The sequence below is a fragment of the Ambystoma mexicanum genome, chromosome 11 (genome assembly GCF_040938575.1).
Source record: "Ambystoma mexicanum isolate Mex_15411 chromosome 11, UKY_AmexF1_1, whole genome shotgun sequence".
NCBI classification, from domain to species: Eukaryota; Metazoa; Chordata; class Amphibia; order Caudata; family Ambystomatidae; genus Ambystoma; species Ambystoma mexicanum.
In genome coordinates this window covers 413,610,184-413,636,563 of record NC_090934.1, presented here as the reverse complement: position 1 = coordinate 413,636,563, position 26,380 = coordinate 413,610,184, and the positions used below count along the sequence as shown (strand labels likewise).

Sequence of the window (26,380 nt, the reverse complement as noted above, 5' to 3'; positions counted from 1 at the left end):
AGTTCAATGCCGAGGGGAGCGAGTAGCTTGGTAGGAGAGGTGGTGTCTGGACGGGTGAATGCGGACAAGAGGGGGGGGGGGGTTGCCACTCGCACCTAGGCGCACATTCCTCAATGCTATGGTTGGGGCCATTGCGGCGGCCATTTCCGAGGTCGTAGGAGCCTCGTGGCCCAGAATGGCGCTGGTGGGGGTTCTTCTTGCCCGGCAATGGAAGCAGGCACGATCCAGGGGCTAGGCTACAGCTGTGTGCTGGGATATCGCTCTTCTCCCTCCAGAGCTGCAGAGACGGGTTTAGGCCTTTTCTCCTGGCCTTCCCCTCCACGGCTTCGCCTCCCGGCACATCTCCCCTCCATTTAAAGCAGGAGGGGAGGGCTGTGGGAGGTGTTGCAGCGAATCCGGACGCCGGGGCTGTATTTTGTTTATGGTTTCCACAGAGACCATCGTGGCGGCCATTTCCGAGGTCGTAGGAGCCTTGTGGCCCAGAATGGCGCTGGTGGGAGGAAGTTTCAATCCTTTGGAAGAGTAATACCTCCTGTTCCTCAGGAACTAGGTTAAAAAGCTTCACAGCACGCATCAACAAAGGTAAAAAGACTCAATCTCATCAGGGGGGTGCACTTGTGGAGGGTAGATCTGCATCAGGATGTTCCCCCTCTGCCGGCACCAAGTCAACAAACTCAACAGTGGTCTGGGTAACCTGAGAGGTGCCCGTGTCCGGGCCCGTATCTGTGTGGGCCACTGCAAGAACTCCTCCGGGGCTGGTCAATGCGGTTGAGGCTGTGGAACCTCATTTGGCCTGGTTGGCTGGAATGGACTACCTCTAGGGGCACCTTGAGGGGATGGAGGAGGTAGTTGCTGCTGCAATTCTGTCACCAGAAATTGCAAAGTGGACAAAATGTCTTGCGACAAGTAATTCTGTGCAGCAGGAGGACCCGGGCCCAGAACAGATGGTCCAGGGATTTAAGGCTGTAATGGTGGTCGAGGAACTGGTAGAATGGATGCCCTTCTATTTCCTATTGATCCAAAGATAAAACCTCCAAAGGCTCTTCATCCGATATACTACCCACCTGTAGCATCTGGACAGGTGGCGTTGCTGTATCCATGGGCACCAGTGTGAAAAGAGGCTTATCCTTGGTGGGAAGCATAGGCGCCAGCCTACAAGGCAGCACAACTCTGGACATTATGGTGGTGATCGTAGGCGAGGATGTCGATGATTGTACTGATACAGCCAGTGATGACAAAGCTCTAATTGTTCCGGTCATACGGCTGGTCGACGAAGCTGCCGGTGGGGTCGTCGACAAAGTAGTCGACTCAATGAAAGCAGATGAGCTGTGCTTCGTTGACGAAGAACTTTGCTTGCTTGTGGATGAGCGGCTGGGCAACTGTGCTCACGTAGCCGATGATTTAGTGGCTGTGGCAGCCGACCATGTCAAGATTTGTATGGAGCTTTGGCAGCTGTCAACAGTGAGGTAGTCGAACTGTGCGACTAATGGCCATGAGCCCGTTTAGGCTTCTTCCCCTGGGAAGTATCCACTTGGGATCTCAAACTCTTCTTAAAGGGAGTTCTGTGTTCAGGCTTGTCAACCCTGGCTGACGCAGGACTTGGGGCCGTGGACGGGTCAGAGGCCTTCTCACCTTCTTCCAACAAACAAAAGTTGAGACAATGTAGAATCATTGATCATAAAATGGAAAAAAGGCAAATAATTAGAGGAGCGAATATCGAGGACTCCCAACACGTGGTAAAAATCTGAAGATGGACACCAGGGGTGGAGCTGCAAAGGACGAACGTCATTAGTTGAGGCAGTATGACACAAAGTAGTAGCAATGGTGTATATCGGTGACAAGCAGTTTAAGCTTTAAAGCAAAACTGCTATTAATATTACTGAGAATTCCAAGCCTGATAGGGAATATCCATAAGTATGCAAATCCATTTAAGATCCAATGCTGGAGAAATGGGACAGACACATGGAGGAGGCAGGGGATCAGAGAGACAGCAGCAATAGAAGGAGTAAGGCGATGGATTAAGGGAATGGCGTGAGGGGTAGTAAATCAAGGAGGAAGAGAAAGTTTGGTCAGAATATAAAAACATGTTAAAACAATGCTGCAATAAAACCTAAAAGCCATTACACAGACAACCAAAAGGAACTTACCGATCAGGGCTGAAGGCCAATAGGAATGTGGACCTTGGGCTGTCTGGGAGCTCCACCTTCTGCAAACAAAATGCGCACAGTGAAATGTAGTAGTTTATTTATTTGCGCCACAATACCGCCATATAGAGACCTAACATATCAGCCAAACCCTGTATTGCTGCAGCACAATGACAAGACAGGCATGTCGGCCAATGCGAGAAAGCCCATATTATGACCTTTGCAAATTATGTCTCCAAGTGAAGGCATTCATTAAGACATGCATGTTCAACTAACCTCCCCCGTTAGCTTCCCCGTTCCCTTGTTTCTCCGCTTCCCTCACCATTTTCTTCCCACTGCGATTGTAAAGAGCTCCGTTGCTTCCCAAAGCTAGGTCTGTGCTCAATAGACACCCTAATAATAACATGAGTGCCACTGCAGGGAGGGCTACCTGCCAATTGAACACCCTAACATTCAAGAATGGACAATATTACCACTTTGTACAGTCACCAATTTGAAAACTCCATTGAGAAACAATTTTGACAGCACAATTAATAAAATAGTTCGTAAAAGGGAATGTATGTGTACATTTGGACATGGCAGGAAGGGTACATGTTGGTGACCCTGCATTTTTAAACAAGGGGCTAAAAATAGTTCTAAAAATAACTAAACAAAGGGACAATATAGCCCATACTCAGTCTCATTGGATTTTAAGCTTCCACGACAGAATGTTCACAGACATTTATACAGCAAACACTCTCAGAACAGAGAGCTCCTACCATTTAGATATTGATTCCAAGTGTTAAGAGTGCATCCAGCTTGCAGTAAACAAATAAGGCAGAGTTTTTATTGTTTCTTCTCTTGCATATAACTACTCCAAACGAGCACCCAGATCTCTTCAGGACACTCCCCATCACCAGGTTCCTGTACTCTGTGCACACATTCTAAATGCAATAAAGATAGGAGTACTCCTTGTGAAGTGCCCTTGTCTGTCAATCCATTACAAACACAAGCAATGTGTGATGGCTGGTTTTATAGACTTATAATTGCAAACGTGTGCAGAACAATAGAAAAACAATTTGGTCTCAGTATGATATTGTGCAAGGAAGAATGGCTAGCTGGTTCAGTAGGTTTAAAACAGATTGTTAGGAACTGTGGTGACAAGGAATGAAGAGAGTGACCAAGTGGTGCCCTGATGATTGTTATAAAACATTTATTTAAAAGAAAAATAAACTAACTCGAACGGAGTTTCCCTACCTAAACTAAAGAAACTCTGATGCTCCTCAGGAAGTCTGTGAAAGTCCAAAAGCTCCTACACTATATCGGTCACTACAAGAAACAAAGTTCAGGTTCTGATCGTAAACCCAGGAGTATGACTGGTGACTCCCTTCTACTGGCTGGATGTAAAGTGTCCCAAACACGTCGAATTTTCTCAAAGTAAAAGTTCCACTAAAAATCTGTGCTTTTTCTAATTTAATTTAGCTGGTTCCCCAATGTTCCTTATAGCTTTCAGCAACACTTAATTCCTTTATAGGAGGTTTTCACTCAATCTGCTTCCTTTACACTTTATTCTGTCCTCAGTGGGACTATGAAGATGCTCACTGTGTCCCCTCTTGACTCTCCAGGACACACTCTTGTGGAACTGCCCAAGACAATTGTGCTACAAAATGATACACTACTTCATCTGCTTCTTCATGACTTAATGGCTTAAGAGTCTTGCCTCATCTTAAGCCCTTCCCGGACTTCTACTTGTTCCCGTTACCTTCTCCCGGGGGAACTCGTCACTGGTGTGGCATGTCCACTTCCTCTGCTTCAACTTCTTCTTTCCCACTACTTATGCGGCCTGCTTCTCTCCACGGCCAATTCCACCCAGGATAGGTCACGCCATCACCAAGTCTCTTACACTCCCCACACATTCACCTAAGCTAATCCACTGTAGGCTACGATAGGCAGTCTTGGCACCGTTGTCAGACCAGATGGTCCACCCACTACTGGTCGTACATCCGCCTTTCCGTCTCTCCACTTCTGTTGCGCCGGCTCCCAGCAGACTTGCAAGAAGCTTCTTGGGCGTCTCACTTTTTGTCCATCTAACTTTGGACATGTGCCTTCTTGCCGTCTCCCAAGACCAAATTCAGCCTTATGGGCTTCGATGCAGCCACCTCACTCGCGGGGTTCTCCTTCTGGATGTACAACAGCTCTCAACGTAACTGAATCGCACAGGCCACTGCCAAACAGGTCAGAAAACAACAAAGAACACAGTCCTCATTTGCTGTTCAGTTTATATAAATGAATCCCAGGGACAAGGAAGCAAACCAATCCAAAGAGGACTCCTGCCCCAATAAATTCAACCCACAACTCAAACACCATGCCTTGCCACAAGAAAGACAAAGAAGCAAGAATGGGAAATGAAAATAAGAAGGAAACATTAGCAGCACAGGAAGATGCCGATCAGCATGATTTCAGAACTCCGAAAAACCTGGTGAAGACAGCACCAAACTAACTAAGGACACAAAAAAAGAACAAACGCGGTCTACACCTCGTGCTACCTCTCCACATATGACTCCATTGCAAGTGAAAACAGACAACCAGCAACAAACCAACATACAAGAATGCAAACCCCATTGGGACGTCAAAGCCAGAACCCCAAAAAACGATCCACCACAATCCAGCGAACACCATAGACAATACACTAACAAGAATCAGGGACAAACTTGAAACCATTACCTTCTACGCACCCTACATCACCAAAGACTGGAGCAAAGGATCGGCACCAACTATGCAAATAATGTAACCATTGCACTATGTATGTATCCTTTATGCAACTTGTACTCAAAACTTTTGCAAATGCGCCCAGATACCTCCGGATGAGGAGCGCTATATAAATTAACAAACAAACCAACCAACCCAGTACAAACCAAATTCAAACAACCCTGCCATCAATCTAATCAGACTACTCGACAAAGAGCTAGCCCACCCAATAACTCCTTCAAACAAGCACAACCAGGAGAGAACCGCCAGGAATGGAAAACCAACCAGCATCACCAACCCAGCATGGTAAAAGAACAAAAAACAACCCACGAGGGAAATTACACAAACTACACTGCAGCCTGTTCAACGTTGAACCCATGGCAAAACACTCAACCAAAATCTATTATCTAAGCAAGAGAGGCACAGAAGTACTCTAGCTTAAAGAAACTTGGTTATATGACATGTAGAAATCCACTGCGCCTCAAGCCATACTGGACAACTTCAAATTAATACACACCAAAAGAGAAAACCAAAGAGGCGGCGGAATCGCAATGATACACAAAGAGCACATTCGAGCCACACGACTCCCCTCAACCAACAACGAAGACTGAATGACTCTTCAAGACTGAACTCGACGTCCAGGGCAACAGTGTTCCTCCTGATCTACGGAGCATCGTCCTACAACCCTAACTTTGCGACAAAGCTAGCAGACACCATCGCCATTCTATCAACCTTTCATTACAACCTAGTCAAACTGAGATTTCCACATCTAGTTTGAAAAAGAAAACAAAACCTCAGTGAACTCACTGCACACTACGGGAAACACTACGCTTCAAGCAAATAGTAAATGGATCCACCCACAACGCCCGACACATCTTGGACACAATCTTCTGCAGAGAAGGACTATGCACATCCGCACCACCTGCATCAATGGTATGGAGAGACCACTACCTGATACCATTCTACATCAAACTTCAAACTCACCTACCAGCCGGGAAGGAAATACTCCACGCCAACAAGAAAAGAAACTAGAACAGCCTAGACATGGAGTCTTTAAAAAAATCTGCTAGAATTAGCCCAACCTAACACCAGAGAACCAACCCCGGACGTAGCGGAAAACCCTCAGCATCTGGTTTACCAAGGCACTAGACCGTCTAGTACCAACAAAACTGTTCCAAGGCCACTGCAAAAAAACAACTACAAAATGGTGCACAGAACCGCTAAGAGAACAAAACAAAAAAACTAACACAAAACAAAAAAAATATGGAGAGAACATTACAACCGACAGGACAAAATAGACAAACTATAAAGACAACTAGGACTATACAAATCAACAGTACTCAAAGCAAAGAAAGAATACTACACAACAAGACAAATATGAATGGAGGATAGCACATGGGGCAAAGTGCTCGTCTTGGAAGCAAGACCACGCAGAGCAACAGAGGTCGAATCCGGATCCGGGCTTAGAAACCGAATTCTGGAATGGTATTAGGCGCGTTATGAAAAAAACAAATGAATCAAAAACCAACCCACAAAAAGAACTCTTCAGAATCAAACAGTTAAAAAGAAAAACGTCCCGCGAGAAAGTTGTCTTCCCGACACAAACACTAAGCGACAGCATCAACTACTTAAGATCAAAAAGAGAAACAATGCAACAGACCATTAAAACAAACCGTGCTAATACAACCATAACCGTTGAACCACAGGCAACAGAGGAAAAACAGACTACAGCAAGACTCACCCGCCTCAAAACAATTACCGAAGAAATCTTCTCAACACTTAACACGGACAAAAACCTTACAGGAACTCCAAGTGACTCTTGGCCCCCGGACATCTTCAAAGAAATCCTGAAACACAAAACTCCAGCGACCGATAACTTAAAACAGGAATCGTACAAACCTCCTTCAAATCAGCATACATCAAACCACTGATGAACAAAGGAATCAGAAAGTGCAGAAGACCCAAGCAACTACAGACCCATATCAAACTTCCCCATCCCAGGGAAGATCTTGGAGAACCATCCATTTAAGATCCTAATTAAATGCGTTAAAACAAACAGAATACTCGACCATTCGCAAGTTGGCTTCAGACAAATGAGCAACAGAATCTGCACTCCTATCAATATGGGACAACCTGAAAATGAATGTAGACGGCACCCAATCTTCCCTCATAATATTGGACATATCTGGACATATCTAGACACAACTAGAGAGAACTGCAAAGAATAACTTGCAGAATCAACAGACAGAACCGGGATCAGCCGTAAGGCTGATTTTTTCATTGCAACGCCACTCACACATTTCTCAATCTCAGAGGAACCTTACTGGTTGCCCGTACAACAGAGGGTGTTTAAAACCCTCCGATTTTTAGGTGCATCCAAGGAACCGCCCAAGATACCTTGTCAAAAATGTCGGTCTATCACCCTGGAACGTTGTCTTCTTGGTCATCACAACAGTTATTGGTGGTTCCATATTCAAATTCTGTGACATGGGCTGATAGATGTTTTTCCGGTGCAGGACCAAGAACTTGGAATGTCTTACCCTATGAACTTCTTAACATTGAGTCCCTGCTGGACTTCAGGAAAAAACTGAAAACCTGCCTTTTTGATTAAAATAGTAGATAATGCTGGCTTCTCGTTCTGTGCGGTTTACATCTGCACCCGGATGCAGTCTTTTTTCCTTGGTTCCTCTGTGGATATGCACTATATAAAGTGTGAAATACATACATAACCAGGGAAAGACACCCCAGGTGCAAATCATTCACTCAGGAAAGCCCAGACAGGTAATGCATTAAATCAAAGCACCTCCTAACAAATGCTCACCCACAATAACTAGGGTTGCCCGTTAGATTCACTACGTCTTCAAACTTAGTATAATACCAACTGTGTAGAAGTTTGGTAGAAGCAGCCAACCACACAAAAAGCCAAAACGCAACTGTCCCGACTAATCCCTGCTGAGTAACTGGGTACAACCAACCCCTGCCCTCAAACCTGGGGAGGGTCAACATCCACGGCTGGAGAAGAGGCGGGGCTGGCCGACAGACAGCAACCAAGAAGGTGGGAGGGTACCATTGAGCGTCAACCAAAGACGTACTTTATAGCCACTGTCGACCTAACTGATGTACTAATCCAATTCCGCCTGCCCACTCATTTAACTTAACAAATGCCACTATACAGACTAGGGGCTAGCCACACAGAGAACTAAGCCAATATTCACACTCCACCATCTCTCCGAGACTCTGCAAGTAACCTTAGAGGAAAATACCCTTGCACATAGTCCATAAATCCACTGACACTACATATATCCACACCAACAATACAATAAAATGCCTAGCAGTCATCTTCAACTTTGGGCCCCCTTATGGATACAACTAACCAGTGCGCAGGAGTACAATCCCACTAACCTCACATGACCCACACACCTAACACAAACACTAGCACACCTCGGAGGCACAGAGTCCTAGCCATACAGTTACAACAAGCGGGGCCTCTAGAATCTAAAAAACTCCTGCACGCAAGACAACACACACACACACACACAAACAGACGTCAGCTCCTCCTGGTTCTGACCCTATCCTTTCATCCTATCCTCATTTATATACCCCCACCCTCTTCCCTTGCAGAGCCACGTGAGCGCCTGGAGAACGCCCTTGGGTGGTAGCAGTATTCATGAGCATGTGAATCCATGCCAGACCCATGCTGGAGAACAACAGTTACAGGTAAGTAACTTGTTCCTTTTCTCTTTTTGCATTTTTAAATGTCAAAACGTATTATTTTTTTAAAACGGGTGAAATAAACAGTCGGAATGTGGTTTTTAGGCTGGGGGTAGATGCACATCACCGGGATAATATACAAGTGAAAGAGTGACACTAGCTGATTAACTGATGAAATTTTCAATGTGGAAGGAGATTCGGTTTTGGGAAAATAAAGCAGTTAAGAGAAAAATCGGTTGGGAAGGGAAAGGACAAGTTTTACTTATACTAGATTATCAAGACTATATTGTTAAAGAAAGACACAGTGCGCTCAAAGGTTAATAGAAAATCAAGGACAGGATGCACAGAGAATTCATACTTATGTTAACCAAGTTATCAGGCTATGACAAAGGCAAGGTATCAAGATGGGGTAGGCTATGTGTTGTTATGGGATAGGGAAATACAATCAACGCTTGGAGAAATGCAACTTTTCAACATGTGATTTTGGCTGCACTGTGTTTTTACTTTCAAGTTCCTTTTTGAACTATGTCTTGTAGTTGCTAGTGATATTACATCCTTGATACTGTGATAAATCATATTTACCTCATTCAACCGTCCATTAATTATTTACCCATTCTGAGTGTCATTTTCTGCAATTGCAAAGGGTTTTATTTTGTGAGGGAAGGTCGGATTTTGGTTCTGTTTGCTGCCTAATACCCCCGATTCCTTGCTGCTCCTTTCTATCCACACAAAAGTCGATTAATTGGGGTTTGGCAGAGTGGCGATTGAGTGGCAGTCTCAGGCAGTCCCCCTTCCCTTTCCAGTCTGTTTGCTGTTTCTACTGGTTTACCTGCACAGAAGGCAGAGCACACTACAAATACTACCTGACACTGTGGAGCGGCGATTGAGTGGCAGTCTCAGGCAGTCTATGGCTGCTAGGGCTGCCGGGAGGTGCCAACCCCTCTCCTGTCCGAGTTGGAGCGACTCTTGAGGAGGAACATCGCCACCTTCGCCGTTTCTGCCCGAGGAGAGGGTAACCTTGAAAACGACAATCACAATGGAAATCTAGCCCCTCCAGCAAAGCGCTCCTCTCTACTTGCGCTGCGGCCCCTGTTGGAACCCACCAACTTGAGGGTCTGGGCTTGCTTTACCTTCTCCCCCAAAAGGGCGTCCCCATGAATGAAGGCAAGTCTGATGAGCACCTGCTTAATTCCCCAAATCGAGAGCACTGCCTGGCGGCGGATATACACCCCCGACAGAGACGGGAGTGTGTCCCAGCTTCGATGGCAGAAACCCTCCACGAAGGTCAACACTCCTACGAATGAAGCTCCTCCTAGCGACCGGCATACAACAGACCGGACGATAACTACATATACGAATGAGGCCTCCCCGTCCCCTATCGCGGACCATGAGATCCAGCAACTCCCCAGTGACTCATCTGAGAATGGCGAGGTGGTCCCATCCCTATGCGGAGACACAAGACTCCCCGCCGCAGGGGGACCGCTGGTGGACAGTCCAGCAATCGATTCTTGAGAGGGCGGTGAGGTGAGAGCAATTGGCAAGACTGACCACGAGGCTCGCAGAGAGCTAGCTGCTACGTTGGCTTGCCAATCATGCAAATACAGGCGCAGATCCACGGGGCTCCCACAAGGTACAGCCCCCTGTTAACGCCTAGGACAGACCTTAACGGACAGGACCTGCAAGTTTCAAAACTTCCGTTAACCACCAAAACATTACAGGTTTGCCTGAACCCAAAATCCAAATGTTCTGCAAAATTCAAAACAAAAAAAAAATCAAAAGCACCCGGCTTAAAAAAAATCAAAAGCAAGCCTCAAGCTTCTACAGTGACACAAAAAAAGGAGGATACCAAGACAAAAAACGGCTTCTGCCATAACATCAATAAACCAACACCCAAAAATCGTGTTTAATTGAAAACCGCCCCGGGCCAACTCTTACTTGAAAATACTCTGAAAGACTTTTCAAAAAACAATGTAAACACAAGTTTGATACCATAGGAGAAGTCTCGGATGCCGAAATGCTAGAGGCAGTCAAAGATTCGCAAGTACCAATTAAAACACACAAAATGGACTGCAGCATAAGTTCTCTCAGAAAAAGCTCATCTACAACACCCAGATGGCACTTGGGAAGACTTCAGACTCCCCCAAATAGCTTCGGTCAAACCTTGACACCCGAAGATAGATCCTCAACGAACAACGTTGCGCAAAATACCAGAGTCAAGCACGCGGCCATTAACATTCAGCCTTCCCAAAAGGCTTGGATTCCAGTCGGCACTGTACACCCATCCGGGTTGGCAGCTACCCATCAAAGCCTGGAAGTCACAAAAAAACCTTCTCCGAAATCAAGACCTTCAGTTAGTTTGACCCTTGACGTGGTACAAGAATCAAGCTACGAAAATGTTGGACTAAGATCTCCACTACCAAACGTTGAAGCCCAGATAAACGTTGATCAACCTTTCCCTTTGGAAGGATACAAACCATCTTCCTCTGAACTTTTTGACTTGTCGAAACCACCAGAGAGTACTCCACTAAAAGGCCTACCATCTCGAAGGGCGTCCCATCATTTTTATCTCAGCCTCCCAGGTCTAGAAGACAAAGTGACCTGCCCCACGCATCCTCAAAAGAATCTTCAGCTAAAAAAAAAATGGCTATTTTCTCAGTAATGTCAACAGTCACTATTGCGATGGTCCCGCTTTGCAAACTTTAGAAAACCATAAATGACACTCTCAAAGACGATACATAATTTTTTGCCATGATGCATTCAAAAGTCATTTTCGGAAGGCTAAATCAACGCCATCGAAAGTAGCCACAGGGTCAAACCAACTTCTGAAAGGGCCAGCGCCGACCACACTGAAAATGAAAACTTTCTCATGTCATCATTAACACCATCTTCCGAATTCATTGAGAAAGAAACACAAACGTTAAATACAGCTACAGAACTACTGCATAAATCAAATTCTGATTGTCTAACACACAAGCCGGAAGCTCCCATTCAAATGGATCATGGCCCAAATAAAGGAACAACAATTTCCAAACAAATAACTATAAAGGAAAAACAACCCGACAAGACGCTCCCAGGCGTAACCAAAGAACCGAGAACTGGGAGAACATGTATTACCCCAAACGACAAGATCATCCTAGTAGAAGATCGAGACAATACTCAAACATCGAGGAAACGGAGCCAGGAGATTCCAAATCAATACGTTGCCATTTTTGACCAGCCAAAGCCGTCACCAAAGGCAAATCTTCCAACAAAAAAAAACAGCTGGTCTTTTGATTACATCATGCAGAAGACCCCAAAGCAGCTGGGGCCTGTGTATCGACTACCCTAAAGCCTTCATCGGAACCTGGGCTGATGGAAGATCACCTGAAATGAAAAAAAGTGACAACTCCTTCCTTGACAAATCATACAAATTAACAAACTATCACCGAGAACAGTGGACGACTTTTTAGTCTCGAGCGACCTGATGGAGCTCAGTGAACATCACAAAGAAATCGAGGAGAACTCTCTCATGGACCAAGTTCGACTCACAAGTTCACTTCTAGCAAAGTAACAAATGGACCAAGGAGAACCACCCAACTTTCCCACACTCAACGAGCGTTTCAAAAACCTAAATTCTGGTAAGAACAGGGCCTCAAGGACTGTATTACCTCACGATCAACCAAAGACTTAACAAATCAAATTCAACCATCAATCAAGAGCAAGACCTTCACCTAGGCACTGCACGACAAGAAAAGAAAGCACAAAAAAAAGAAATCACGCCCACATCAAACCGCCAGTTTGTCTCCAAAGCAGTAGGTTTGTACCATCGTCTAGTAGTGCGCAAGAACATCTGCAGACACCAGATCAAGGGGCAAGTGGGGCTAAAACTCACTATGGAGGGGTAATCTAAGAAAAAAAAAAAAGAAATCAGACCAACCTTCAAATTGAGACAACGTTCGGACAACAGAGATATCGTCTTGAATAGACGTACGGTCCTAAAGCTCCTACTAGACATTCCAACCCTCTGCTCATTAAAATATGAAGACTTTAAAATCGTAGAGCCAAGCCACAAAGGGAAAAAAGCAATCTCCCACCTTTATACAGCCTCCCATAACGTGGAAGAAATGCTAAGGGATGCCTCAGATAATCACTGAAGATAAGGCTTTGTGCTGACTGAGATAAAAAGATCAAACGATCCTCCATCATGCCTGGAGCTGGTAAATATCAAAAGGAAAGTAAACTGTTCGACCCAACAAACAGAAATCTTTCTCCACCGGGGTCCAGGTCACCCTTCCGACTTAAGTGGCTCCCCAAAGAAGAAAAGTGCTAAATCATCAATGCGTCCTCCGAAAACTGACCTGCAAAGTCGACGTTCACGATCAACAACAAATCCAAAACCAAACACCTGGCGCAATAGCCTCCTATCTCCTGCCACCGAACTTGATTCGGACAGACGTCCAAGTGGCCCATTGTCAGCAATAAAAAGTACAACGACCCCGGACGTGACAGTTTGGAGAACATCTGTCAAGGAAACTATCTAATCAGCCTCAGAATATCAACTATAGGCATGGATCCCCAAGGCCCTATCAGCTCGTCTCACAAAGTAGCAACCCATCTTCAATCAACACCAAACCTCGACCTCCTCGACACGTACGCTGGGCTCTTGGAACACGCAGGGCTTTTCACACATGACTGTCCCTGGTGAGATCGACCTGGGGTCTTTCTACATACTTTGTCTCCAGGAAACCTGGTTGGTCAACAAGCCAAGCCTGGATGATTTCGACCTGGCCTTCTCTCCGGCTGGGAAAGGAGAGAAAGGTCGACCTTCCTCCGGCCTATTGATGGCAGTGCGTTCAGGGAGTGGACTCCAGAAAGAGCAGTGACCGCCAACTCATCAATCCTGGCAGTCCTGCTCCTATGGTCTCACCTTGAAAAAACCACAGACGTTCCACTCTTAACTCCAGTTATGATTATGAACATCTATTGGAACCCTCAAGTGATTGAAACTGAAGTCTTTTAGGCGATGATAGCTAATCAAATCAACCGCACCTTCTTGGAACACCAAGACGTACACCTGCTTGTTTGTGGATACTTAAACGCCACATGCAGACCACCAGCCGCAAGAAATACAACAGTGCCTTTCGTGCACCCCACACACAAATGAGGTAAAATATGGCTTAAATTAATGGATTCAAGAAACATCCTGGACACAGCTATCATCACACGTGAGACTGACAACCTTCACACCTGGGAGAGGGGAAACTCAACTGCAATCATGGACTATATCTTTATATCCCAATCGCTAATTCCAGCCTTCATTGACGCCAACGTCATAAAATCTACAGCAAGTGACCACAACTTGCTTACTATAAAATGGTCCTCAGTGCATTCAACAAATCTCTACCTTCCGGTTGACCTGGAGCCCAACATCAAGGGAAACAGTTTAAAACGAACTGCTAAAAACATCAGAGAACTAACAAAAACCTATAAGGGGACTAACAACACGAGCAGTGAAAACCAGCACCTCAAACAAGTCAATTACACCATGCTCTTAGCAAACTATAGACTGAATCCCCCAAAAAATGACAAAAAGGGGCAACAGCGGAGGAAACCAATCCACTTGTTTCATCCCCTCTTGGCCGCTAAAAGAACTGAAGTACGTAAGGTTAGAAGACTAGCCACACGCTGCAACACCAAAACCACCAGAGAAGCAGCCTCAGAAACTTCAAAGACCTACAAATCTTGGCTAAAGTGCTACCAAATGACTCTATACCAACGAGATTCAGAGGATATGCTTAAGTCCATCAGCAACTGTAATTCCCGAGATTTTTGGTCCCTAATTAGATCTACAAGTAGACCTACAACAGATTCACTGACAAACGGCATCCGGGAACACACCTGGGTGAATTTTTACACCAACCTCTTTGCATCTCCCTTACCAACACTCTGTTGCCATTGAAAGAGTGCGAGGGGCCTTGGGCCAACCTCCATGACACAAACCATCAGCTCCACAATTTCCAAGGAAAACAAAATCAAGAGCACCGGGACCGGACGGGATCAGTAACATTGATATAAAGTCAAGTCCGGACAAATGGGCACCCTTCATCAGCCTCGTTTTAAAAAGATGTGCAGAATTAAAGGCGCTTCCATCATCTTGGACTTAATTGAGAATAGTCCCTATATTTAAAAAGGGCTGTAAAGACGACCCTCGAAATTTCCGCCCAATTGCTCTACTTGATGTCATTGGCAAAATGTATGGGTCCTTAATCTTGACCAAATTCCAAACCTGGGCAGCCCAGGCGGCATGCGCTTATCCGTTTCAGTCTGGATAAAAAAAAAAAAATCATGGGAGCCAGTGCGAATATTATGCTCCTCAGCATCCTAAAAGCCAAGATCAGTGAAGGGGGGGCCTCGAGTCTTCTAGACCTTACACAAGCTTTTGACCAAGTCAATAGAGACGAATTGTGGCAAAAACTATCAGCATGGAATTGTCCAAATGAAATCTTGGGGCCGTTGTCAGCTTTGCACACAAACACCAGAGCACAAGTACGCCTAAACCATCAAGGCCTCCTCTCAGCTGAAATTCCCACCTCAAGGGGGGTAAAACAGGTATGTCTGCTTGCCCCTGCACCCTTCTTGGCAAACGTAGGTGACTGCAAGAACTCTACCACCTCGATATGACCTCCCCCCTCCCACTATTGGCCAAAAGAAGGTGCCTAGACTGCTATATGGAGACAAACTGATCTTGTTTGACCAAACTGCCACTGGGCTACAAAGACAGTTAGACAACCTATCCAAGTACATACTTTCCAATGACTTGGAAATCAATAAATCTAAAACTAAGATCATGACCTTAGAAAAACCTTAGAAAAGCGAAAAGCTGAAATGGCACTTGAAAGTTGCGGAATTGAAAAGGTAACCGGGTTTAAATAACTCTGAGTCATGTTGGGCAGCTCCAAAACGGAAAGATCCATGCAGTGTGCTCTCCAAACAAAAATAAGAAACTTGACCTCAGAAGCATTAATGGTGGATAAAAAATACGGTAGATTCTCATTCCAACCTACCATCAACATTTACACGGCTAAGTGGCACCTACCATAACCTATGGAGCAGAGGCCATGAAGTGCCTACCGAAAACCATCTGGCTCTCACTGGAAAGCTTTTTTTGGAGAACTGTATTAAACCTTCCAAAAATCGACCCAGATGACCCTGATCAGATGGGAATTTAACCAGTCTTCACTCCAGGCAATAGTGGACCAGAATAGCATTATGCTCTACAGGAAGATCTTTGAACCGAACAGCCCACTGATATTTGCATTGATAAACGCAGAGCTTAGAAATGGCCACTGCAAAATGCTTATACAGTGGGATTGAGACTGCAAAGAAAAACTACTTGCGATCCAAAGCTCCCTGGACAAACGGATACAAAATCCAAAGAAAATAAAAAGGAAGTTGGATGAAACAAACTGGATCCTCACCTTGGACAAAGCGGCAAAATACAAACTCGCATCTCACCTCCCGATGCAGGCGAGAAAATTAAACAAACCCGAGGCATTTCTGAAGAAATACCCAGATCGAAGGCTACGGAGTACTTTTATGAGGGCACGGCTTAACCTTTTACCAACTAATGAAATATTGATTATCAGAGGGCTCTCAAAATCAAACAAATGCAGATTTTGTGAAAATGCTGCTGAGATCAAATCACTGCGACACCTACTCTTAACATGTCCTGGCACTGGAAACATTAGAGCTCCATACCGGACCCATCAATTGGCCTCAGCACGGATTCACGAAGAAGAGCTTTGGTGGTCTCGCTTGATTGGTGGTGAGAAAGCTTCATGGGTGACAACTGCAAAAATCCTGCAAGAGATTTTTTTTATCACTCAACGACAAGTGACAAATTTACAGAGGCCAGGCGACATGACATGATTTAGGGGACTTAAATAATTACAATTAGATTTGTCGGTGAATTCAACCTACTTCTTCGCCTTACACCTCTGGTTTACTCTAACTATTTCATCTTTCCAAATTTCTGCACCTTGTAAAAATTGCTAATGCGATTAAATCAAAGTATAATAATAAAAAATTAATTGGGGTTTGAGGGAGCATTGCAGGGGGAAATCCACTCGGGTGCCATCTACCCGAATCAAAAGTGCTTCTATTCATTTGTACTTTGGATATGTTCTTGTAAAAGGTCAACCAAGTGTATTCCATTAGTTTACATTGTACCTGTCACCCCACTGGCGATTGCTGCCCAATATTCAAACTGTGTGATTTTCTTTGAATTTAAAATAAATATTGTATTACCACTCACCGGCTTGTGTGACCTGGGGTATTTGCAAAGGGGGGTGCGAAAAGGGTTGGGTGCCAGCTCAATTCAAATTCGTAGAAAATAAGGAAAAAATGTTTTCTAATTGAGTGCTACCTCATAGGCCAAGGGCAAGAGTCCTGGTGCGGTACGTGACGCCCGATTGGAACCCTTAACACCTTGTCAGAAGTTGTGTTCCTTTGAATCTGACAAGGAACTGTATTTCTTCTTTGAGATTTCTAGGTTGTGGCAAAGCATCTCGACTCAGAACATCACTGATGATATTACAAGGAAGAGAGAGATCTCTTTGTTGGTTGAACATTGTTTAGCAGAACTTTCTTTTGACAAAGTGAAGGAGCCAAGAACCGAATTGGAACTTTGTTGCAAACCCGGATGTCCTTGTTTTTTTTGGTAAAACGTTGGAACCGGATATAACTTGAGACCTGGGGAAGCGGATTTCATCCAGGTTACAAAGCGAGACTGTTAATACATTGGAAGTACAATTATTGATATTAAAAGGTGAATTGCCATATATTTTCTAGTGTACGTTATGCTTAAGTATGAGGGACAGATATCCTTTGTGAGCATTTCCTTTAGTTTTGAAAGGCAAGGGAAATCCTCAGTGAGGAGTTTGATGAAACTTGTATTTTAATAAAATGGCATATTTTGAGAAATCACTCAAAAGTTGTTGGGATCACAACTGCTTCTCCTTTCATGTGAAAAACACCCCAAATGGAAATGTTATAACTGACTTTTTCTTGAATCACAATCTTCACAGCAGGGCGCATCATCCTTCTTTTCATTAGGGTGGATTGGGCCAGGTCTTGGATTAACTGCACTGCAACCCTGTTGACCCTCAGTGAGCCGGCCGGCCATGCTGCCTTCAGAATTTCTACTTTCTGCCCATATGATATAAGGGTCGCCAACACATCCCTCGGACAAGCACCCAGTTCCTTCCATTGCAGGCCCATCCTATGAATTCTGTCCAGGTGCACCTCGTCTGGGGGGAGGGGGGGGACCTCTATAAAAACAGGTCTGCAAAGAAATGTCGCACTATAGTCTTCACATCCAAATCCAAGACATCCTCCGCAACATTTTTAATGCAGCTATTGGCACGCCGAGATGGGTTTTCAAGGTCCTCGCACTGCAGATCAAGATTATGCGATAACCATGACAAGTGTTCCAAGACCTCATCCGTCTTCCTTGAGTCCTCCGTGAGGTCCTGCAGTGCCCTTTCGTTAGTGTTCTCCCCTTACCCCCCCCCCCCAGTTTTGCTAGCTCGCTCCTAACTCCTACATGGAGTGCTTTTGTTCCGTCTTTACGGATGCAAGTTGCTCTTGGAACGAGTCCATGATTTTCACTGGAAACTGTCACGCACTGCACAAGATCCTCATTATTTACGACCATGGGAGCCAGTGACGGGTCCCCTTTTCCTGCTTCAAGAGTCTGTGAATGCTTGTGTACTTGGGATCTTTCCTGCTGCCATCACCTACTCAAATCAGCGCACTGTCCTACCCCTGCCGTTGTTGCTTCGGGCCAGCTGGGCTCTCCTTACCCCTTCCCTTAGCCATGAAGGATGCCCTTGTGCTGTGGCCCTCTTACTCGAAGACGTCAAAGCGTCACATCTCCCTTTCCTGGGCACAGATCTGCTGTTACACAAAAGACACGACCAGAAACTTGTAACCCTCGTCTTGCTTTTTTTTTAGATTTTTTTTTTACACTTTTATTTTGTCATTTTCAACAAAACATAGTAACGTGCAACTACAAAGAATTCCCTCCCCCCAGCACCCCTTATTCCCTCCCCCGCCCACTTTTGGACCTCCCTAACCCGCTCCTCAGATCAAAACAAAGACCCATTCAAGTCAATTATTACTTTCACTGTTCCACAAGCAGAAATGCACTGGGCCGACCGGCTATTGTCCTGTCTGTGTCTCGACTTTAACCCGGTTGGGACAGCAAGTAGTTGACATAAGGGCTCCAGATATCTGGTGGCCTAGTATGCAGGGGTATTGTTCTAATAAGTTAGATTCAATGTCATGACAATACGTCACATCCTGCAACCACAATCTCTTTGAGGCGGGCCCTTCCCCCAGGTCATAGCCACCTGCCTCGTAGCCAGCACCAGCAGCAGGCCGACCAGTCTTCTTACTGCTGGTTGAATTTCACGCGTACATCCCAATAACGCCACCTCTGGACATCTTGGGATCTGTTCTCCCGCTAATGCGGACAAGGTGGACAGAATCTCCCCCCAGAAACTGCTGACCAGCGGGCACTCCCAGGCTATATGCAGGAAGTTTTCAAGGGTCGATCTGCATCTATGGCATGCCGAGGAAATATTTGCGTGTTGACGGTGCAACTTGCTGGGGGTGAGGTATGTCTGATGCAGAAAATGAAAGTGTATGAGTTTGAAACTCGAATTTAAGGCTACTTTCTGGGTTTGTTTCTGTACATACGACCATTCTTCGTCGCATATAGGGCCAGCCAGTGATCTCTCCCACCTCATTTTAGGGACTTTTGGCTGGGGGCTCACTGCCAGTAGTTCCTTGTAGATGCGTGAAACCAGTTTGCCTTCTCCCTGCGCTAGGATCACCTCGTGTAGCAGTCGCCACGTAGGTGGTTTTGCTGGGAAGGTGGAGAACAAAGATTTGAAGGCATGGCGAGTCCTAAAGTATACAAAGATATCCAGTTACGTGACAGCGCTACGGTCCTTGACCTGTCTGAGTGACATGAAGGTATCTTCAACAAACCAGTCATCAATCGTGGTGATTCGTAACTTGTCCACTATTTGGAGATAGATCTGCTCCGTCGTAAGTGGCAGCCCGGGGATGAATTTCGCTGGAAGAAGAGGGGAGTACCTGTGGGTCACGATCTTATGTGCGATCTTCCTCCAGATTTCGTATGTCGTTAGTACAACATTCATAGTTTTGGGCGGGACAGTCAAGATTCCCAGAATTACTGCCCTTAGGAGGTTAGGAGTGGCCAAAGCTCTCTCCACCTGGACGTGTGGCCGTATTGATTGTGTCGCAAACCAATGGCTCAGGAAATGTGTTTGAGCTGCCCAGTAGAAGCGCTCAGGTCGGGGAGCGCTAGTTCTCTTCTTGCTATGGGTTGGATGAGGCTGGAGTATGCCACCCTTGCCGGTTTGCCTGTCCAGATAAGTTCCAGGACGAAGCTATGCAGTTGTCTAAAGAAGCTTTTTGGTAACAATAAAGGAAGATTGACGAATAGATATAGTAGTTTGGGGAGTACTGCCATTTTGACAATAGAGGCACAGCCCCAGAGTGTGAGAGGTAGACTCTTCAAACGGGTTACTTTCTCTGTAAGGGTTGCCATGGTTTTCCCGCAATTGTCACGGAAGAGATTGTTGTGGTGTCTGGACAGCATAATTCCCAGAAAACATACGTTGGTTGTTTCCCATCGGAAATGGAAGTCATTTTCAATTTCTGGGGTGTTCTCCGTTAGTGGGAATATTATTGATTTGCTGGTATTTATTTTCAGCCCTGAAAGTGCCGAATTGTATCACTTCTCCCATGACTGCGTTCAAGTTCTCTGCCGGGTCTCTAAGTAGTAGGGCTACATCGTCAGCTTAGAGAGAGAGAGTATTAGTCTGTGTGGTCCCAACAAGATGCCCTAATCGATGTGCTTGCTCCGGAGGTTTGCAGCTAGTGGTTCCATAGCAAGGGCAAATAGTAGGGCCGACAGGGGGCATCCCTGCCTGGTCCCCCTTTTCAGCTCTATCGGTTCTGATTTCGATGACCCAAGGGTAATGATGGTCCGCGGCTTGTTATATAGAAGTGAGACCAGCTTGAGAAAGTAGGTTCCCAGGCCCATTTTCCGGAGTACGGAGGGTAGCACCTTCCTTGGTGGTGGGGCCAAGACTTTTCGCTCCGTAGGTGTGGCGCGGCTCACTTTATTCCTTCCACCTGTTCAACAACTAGGTTGGGATTATCCCCAAGGGTACAACGTTGCATCTAGTGTCCAAGCTAGCCAACCATAACACTCACCTCGTATAGAGAAGGCAGCCTTTGTATGAACTGTTCCGATGATTCAAAAGACTGTGCCAGTAGGGGCTGCCTTAAATATCTGGTCACCCTGGATCATTTAATAGCTTTTAGTGGCCCCCGATTGAAGCCTTCATCTGAGGTGGTACGACACCCCGGACCAGCCCTGCTGACAACCGCCTTAATAAATGGGGCTTTGGTACTTACATAGGCTGAGCTTCTACATTATTGGGCGATAGTCTGTTCCCATTGCAAGATACTGCTTGCCACCTGCAGGGTAAAGCATGTACAGAGACAGTAATCCACTTTTTGCCCAAGGAGCCACTCCTGCTCTGTAACAGCAGACACCCTGCTTCCACGTTCACTTCAGGACCTCTCATAGCCAGCCCGACTCCCTCATCGGGTTCACCATTGCAACGCGCCCTCTTCACAGGACTGCCCCAAGCCACTCCATCTTCCTTGTGCCTCCCTACAAAGGGGCCGCAACGCCAGTCTATGTTGTCGGCCGAGCACCCTCACACTACCTGGGGCCACGCAGCATCACAAATGCAACAACTGCTCCTTCACTCCTCGGGGGCCACTACAATGCTTCTAAGCTACAGGGGTTTTGCATGTTAAGGTGGGGGGGAGCAGAGACACCATTTAAATTGCTGCTTTTGTTATCAACTAGAGCCTGGAAGATATATGTGGTCAAAATGCTGTGCTTCAGAGTGGGCTCAAATCTCTGCATCACCACTTAACTTAAGTGCGTGATCTTAACAAATCATTTTATTTGACTGTACCGTATCCCGGAAAGAACAAGTAAACGTTATTTCGATTGGATGTTCCTCACACATATTCCTCATCTGCTTATGATAATTATCCTTCCAGCTTCAACTACTTCGGAATTCTTTTTCGACAGGGGGCGCTGTGTCATCTCGTTGAGTCAATGTCCCTCAAGGGACTCCATTAGACTGTCGACATCATCATCAGTACAAATAGTGTATACAGCACCCGTGGGCTTCAGTTCCGTTTGTCCACTCCTGTAGAGGAATTACCAGGTGTACCATAGGTACCAAGAAAGCATAAAGTGTAAAGACACGCAAATTCTACGGCGAGGTAGGCTGAGAGGGGCAATGAGGAATACGTGGGAGGACCATCCAATTGAAAGAACGTTATCAGGGGTAAGTAACTTGTACTTCGAAAGGATTGTGTCCTCCCACGTATTCCTCATCTTATGATACACTCCTCCCAAAGCAGTAATAATTTGGTGGTGGGAGTATCAATTATATTTTGTCTTAACTGTTATCAAAGACTGAATGAAGGACCGCTTTTCCAAATTTTCCTCGACTAGAAGAGGAATCCAGGCAGTAATGTTTCACAAAAGTGTGAACAGACGAAAAAGTGGCTGCTGCACAAATGTCTAACTGGAACACCTCTCTGAAGAGCAGCAGAGGTTGACATGGCCCTTGTGGAATCTCAAGGCTTCCGGCGGGTCTTTGCCCGCTAACTTGTAACATTCCCCAATAGCCAGGATGATCCATCTGGATAGGATCTGTTTTGTCACAGCTAAACCCAATTTAGAGCCTGTATGGCCAATGAATAATTGGTCATTTTGATGAATTTTAGCCTTTGATACATAAAAGCTGAGAGCCCTTTTTGAGTCCAGCCTATGTCATTTTACCTCCTCCTTTGCAGGAGGATGAGGTGGGTAGAAAGTTTGTAAAATGATCTTTTGCGACAAATGAACGTGTGAGACTACCTTAGGTAGAAAAGTAGGTTTTACCCTGAGAACAACCGTGTCTTTATAGAAAACAGTACGTGGAGGTTTACAGGAAAGTGCCTGCAACTCGCTTAACCTGCGGGCCGACGTTCATGCTATTAGTAAAGCAGTTTTCAAAGTTAACAGTCTTAACGGAAATGAATGTATTGGCTCAAAAAGGGATGCATGTTAGAAATGTTAACACCAGGTTAAGATCCCATATAGTGACATGGAAAGAAACTAGTAGTAAGACCCTTTAGGAATTGAACAATCAGTGGATTTGAAAATATGAATCAACCTCTGAAGAGCGCTTGAAAATAGACAGCGCCACCAGGTAACCTTTAATTGTTCCAGTCTGGAGCCACAGACGTAACAAAAAAGAAACCACCATAGGTGTGCATCACAAAGAAAAAGGATCCACATTCTTATCCCTGCACCAACTGCTGAACTTCTTCCAACGGCATCGGTACAAAGATTTTTCTGCTGGCCTTCTGGCCGAAAGCAAGATCTGCATTAAGTCATCCGGGAGGTCCCAATCCTTGCATCTCAACCTCTCAGAAACCATGCGTGAAGTTTGAGTGTCTTCAACTCTGGATGGAGAACCCGACCCTCGTCTCGTGTGAGAAGGTCCTCTCGTTGTGGAAGACGCATTAGAGGGCATATGGACATGTCCAGAAGGTCCGTGTACCACGTCCTCCTGGCCCAATCCGGAGCAATTAGGATCATGGCTTTCCCGAACTTTCTCACGCTCCTGATCACGTGAGGAATGACAGGTACTGGAGGAAACTCATACAGCAATGGAAACTCCCAGTCCACTACGAACGCGTCCCCTAGAGCTCCTGGTTGCAAACACATCCACTTGCAGGGTTCTCCAAAGTGTAAAAATCTCTTGAAGGACTTTTTTCGCTTGTTCACACTCGTGGGAGACTGTGCTCTGCCTGCTCAGAGCATCCGCAGGAGGGCGCTAGAGAGTCGAACGGGATGGCGGCTTCTTAGAGAGCACTGTGTGGCTCCGATTAATCCTGCTTCATCCATCCTCCTGTAGTGCCTAATATCGCTGCACCTCACGCTGAGCTGACTCCTGGATTCAAACTGAACTTTTTCATACCACGCTCGTCTCCAGGCTCACTATATTGACGAAGTTACAGCTGAATTCCTCAGGCACTACCTGTGCATGTGAGCCGGGGCCCCGCTTGGCGGATCGAGTCGGGGCCCCGCTTGGCGGATCGAGCCGCAAGCAGAGGAGGGGGAGCCCTCGCGGCGCTCATCTCATCGCCGCCCACAATCATCCAGCACGAACCAGCGAAGCTGCAGAGGAGCCGTGCCGCGCTGAGGCAGGCTGCCGTGCGCACCCTCAGCGCTGGCAGAGACACGGTTGTCTCCGTCCCCATGGCGGCCCGACGAGTGGCGCACACAAGATCCTCCTGGACGGGTGATCCCTCCGGAGTACAGATAGGAGCCTGGCCGGGCGTACACACCCATCGGCCCAACGTCAAGGCGTTCTCGCGGAGCCCCGAGTCCCGTGTGGCCTGCAGGGACTGCGGTAGCCCGCTTCTTGCAGGGCTCCTCAGGGAGAGCTCTCCCCCCCCCCCCGTCCATAACATCAACCGCACACCTCTCTTGGACGGCGATCGGCCCCTCCAGGTGGATTGCTGGGCTTGGTGGCGCCCTCTGGGCACCCCCCCCCTGGGAAAAGGAGCTTACACCGCGTCCTGCCCACTACGGACATCTGATCCCCAGGCAATGTCCCATCTGCGTGTTGCGCTTGGCGAACTGGGCTACTAACTAAGCCGCTGGAAGTGCCCTGCAGACGAGGCCTCCCCAACGCCCATTGCTTACACACAACTAAATGACTTAGCAAATCCAGTCATTGCGGACACGCATAGGTGGCCTGCTGCACGGCGTTCCACGGCCTCAACCTCGTGCTGTGTGGCGACCGCGCAAACGCTTCCCCACAAGGACAGTACCACGATGCACAGACTGTTCGGAACGTGCCCCCTGAATCGCGGCTGGAACATCCTAGCGCCAAGCGAGTGCTCCCCCGGCGGTCCCTCTCACCTGGAGAGACTCTCCTCAAGCAACTACTATGAACGCTCCATGCGCGAGTGACTGAAAACGTCCGCTGAATCGCGAAAATACCTCACAGATATCTGCTCAGAGCATCGCTGCCGTGTTCTCCTCTCCGGCTAGGTGAACTGCCGACAGGGAGATTCCTTCTCGAATTACCCAGAACCACTGCTGCATTGCCTCTCTGCATATCATTAATAAAGTTACTCACCGTAGTGACTACCTTATTCCTAGTCCACAGCCCCCTTTCCTCCATACTTCTAACATTCCGTCCTTCGGGACAGGACCAGAGCACTTTTGTAAAAAGCATACAAAATTGAAACTGTTTGTCCTATTTTTACGCGGGGTACCGAACGTGGCCGTAACCCTGCCCCCTCCTGAGCTCTGCCCACGTATCGCCCTTCAGTCCTTTTCTATCGCCAGGTCTGAGACCATTTAAGCAGTAACAGAGGATATTATTTAGAGGGGACAGTGGGCGGGCATATGGAGGAAAGGAGACTATGGACTAGGAGTAAGGTAGTCACTACAGTGAGTAACTTTATTATACTCTTACATCCCGTCCCCTTTCTTCCATAATTGTGGGAGATTCCCAAGCATGCACCACAGTTTGGGTGGACGGAAAACCCCCTTACTGGAATAAATTCTTAAGGACAGCCTGATCAAACTGGGCATCCGTGCTGGAGCTCCGGTCCAAGCAGTAATGCTTACAAAAAGCTGATGGGTAAGCGCATGTAGCTGCTTTGGCGATGGTTAAAATGGGAACATACTTTTGGAAGGCAACAGCAGCCGCTTGGACAGATAGACCGCAATAGTAGACCATTAAGTCCTGCAAGCCAAGACATGAATGCCCGAAGCTGCGAGGTGAGATATGACCAAAACAACAGTGTCAACTGTAGCGTGCCTGGGGTCGAGCTGTTTAGCTACACACCAGTGGCAAAAACAGAGCCACCTGCTCCTATATTGAGACCTTGTGAAAGGTTTTCTGGCCACTTGGATAACGCGCATATTTTCCTCGGACAAGTCAAACTGTGCTAACGATTTGAATTCAGGCACCAGGCCGCCAAGCTGAACGATTGTGGGAAGGGGTGCCACTTCTGCTGTTCACACTGGTGAAGCAGGTCGGGAATCAACAGCAATCTGATCGGAGGAAGAATCGGCAGATGCTCAAGTTCTGAGAACCAGAATCTGGCTGGCCACCAAGGAGCTATGAACAGGAAAGTGCAGTTCGATGTATTCCTAAACTTGCATAGTGACCAATGAACCAGAGGAAGTGGCAGGAAAGCATACGCCTTTATGTTGTGCCAAGGAATCTCGAGAGCGTCCCCTACGGAGGAGACTCTGACAACGTTCCTGGATGCATAGAGAGGAAGTTCCCGTTTGTAAAAGTCGCAAAAATTTCACTTCTGGAGTGCCCAATTGGTGAAAATGGTGGAGAGAACATCCATGTTCAGTTCCTACTCATAACTGGCTGAATGGCGGCTGAGTGAGTCTGCAGTTACATTGATGTTACCCGGAATGTGTACAGCCAGGAGCCAAATGTCGTGCTGGATGGCCCATTGCCAAATCTGAATGGCAAGATCTACAAGGAGAGGTGATTTGGTGCCCCCCCTACTAGTTGATATAAAACATTGCCACAGAGTTGTCCGTGCAAATACGGACCACCTTGTTTGTGATGGACTGTTGAAAAGCTTTTAACATCAGA

The 26,380-nt window shown here is 46.5% G+C and overlaps 1 protein-coding gene across 1 annotated transcript in view; it reads right to left on the bottom strand.

The window, feature by feature from the left end:
- AMBRA1 (autophagy and beclin 1 regulator 1) overlaps window positions 1-26,380 on the bottom strand; it is a 1,783,669-nt gene that overhangs the window by 1,661,881 nt on the left and 95,408 nt on the right. Inside the window, exon 3 of the mRNA XM_069623220.1 lies at window positions 2,148-2,206. Within this exon, the coding sequence (XP_069479321.1) occupies window positions 2,148-2,206 (59 nt within the window). The remainder of the gene's footprint in view (window positions 1-2,147; window positions 2,207-26,380) is intronic.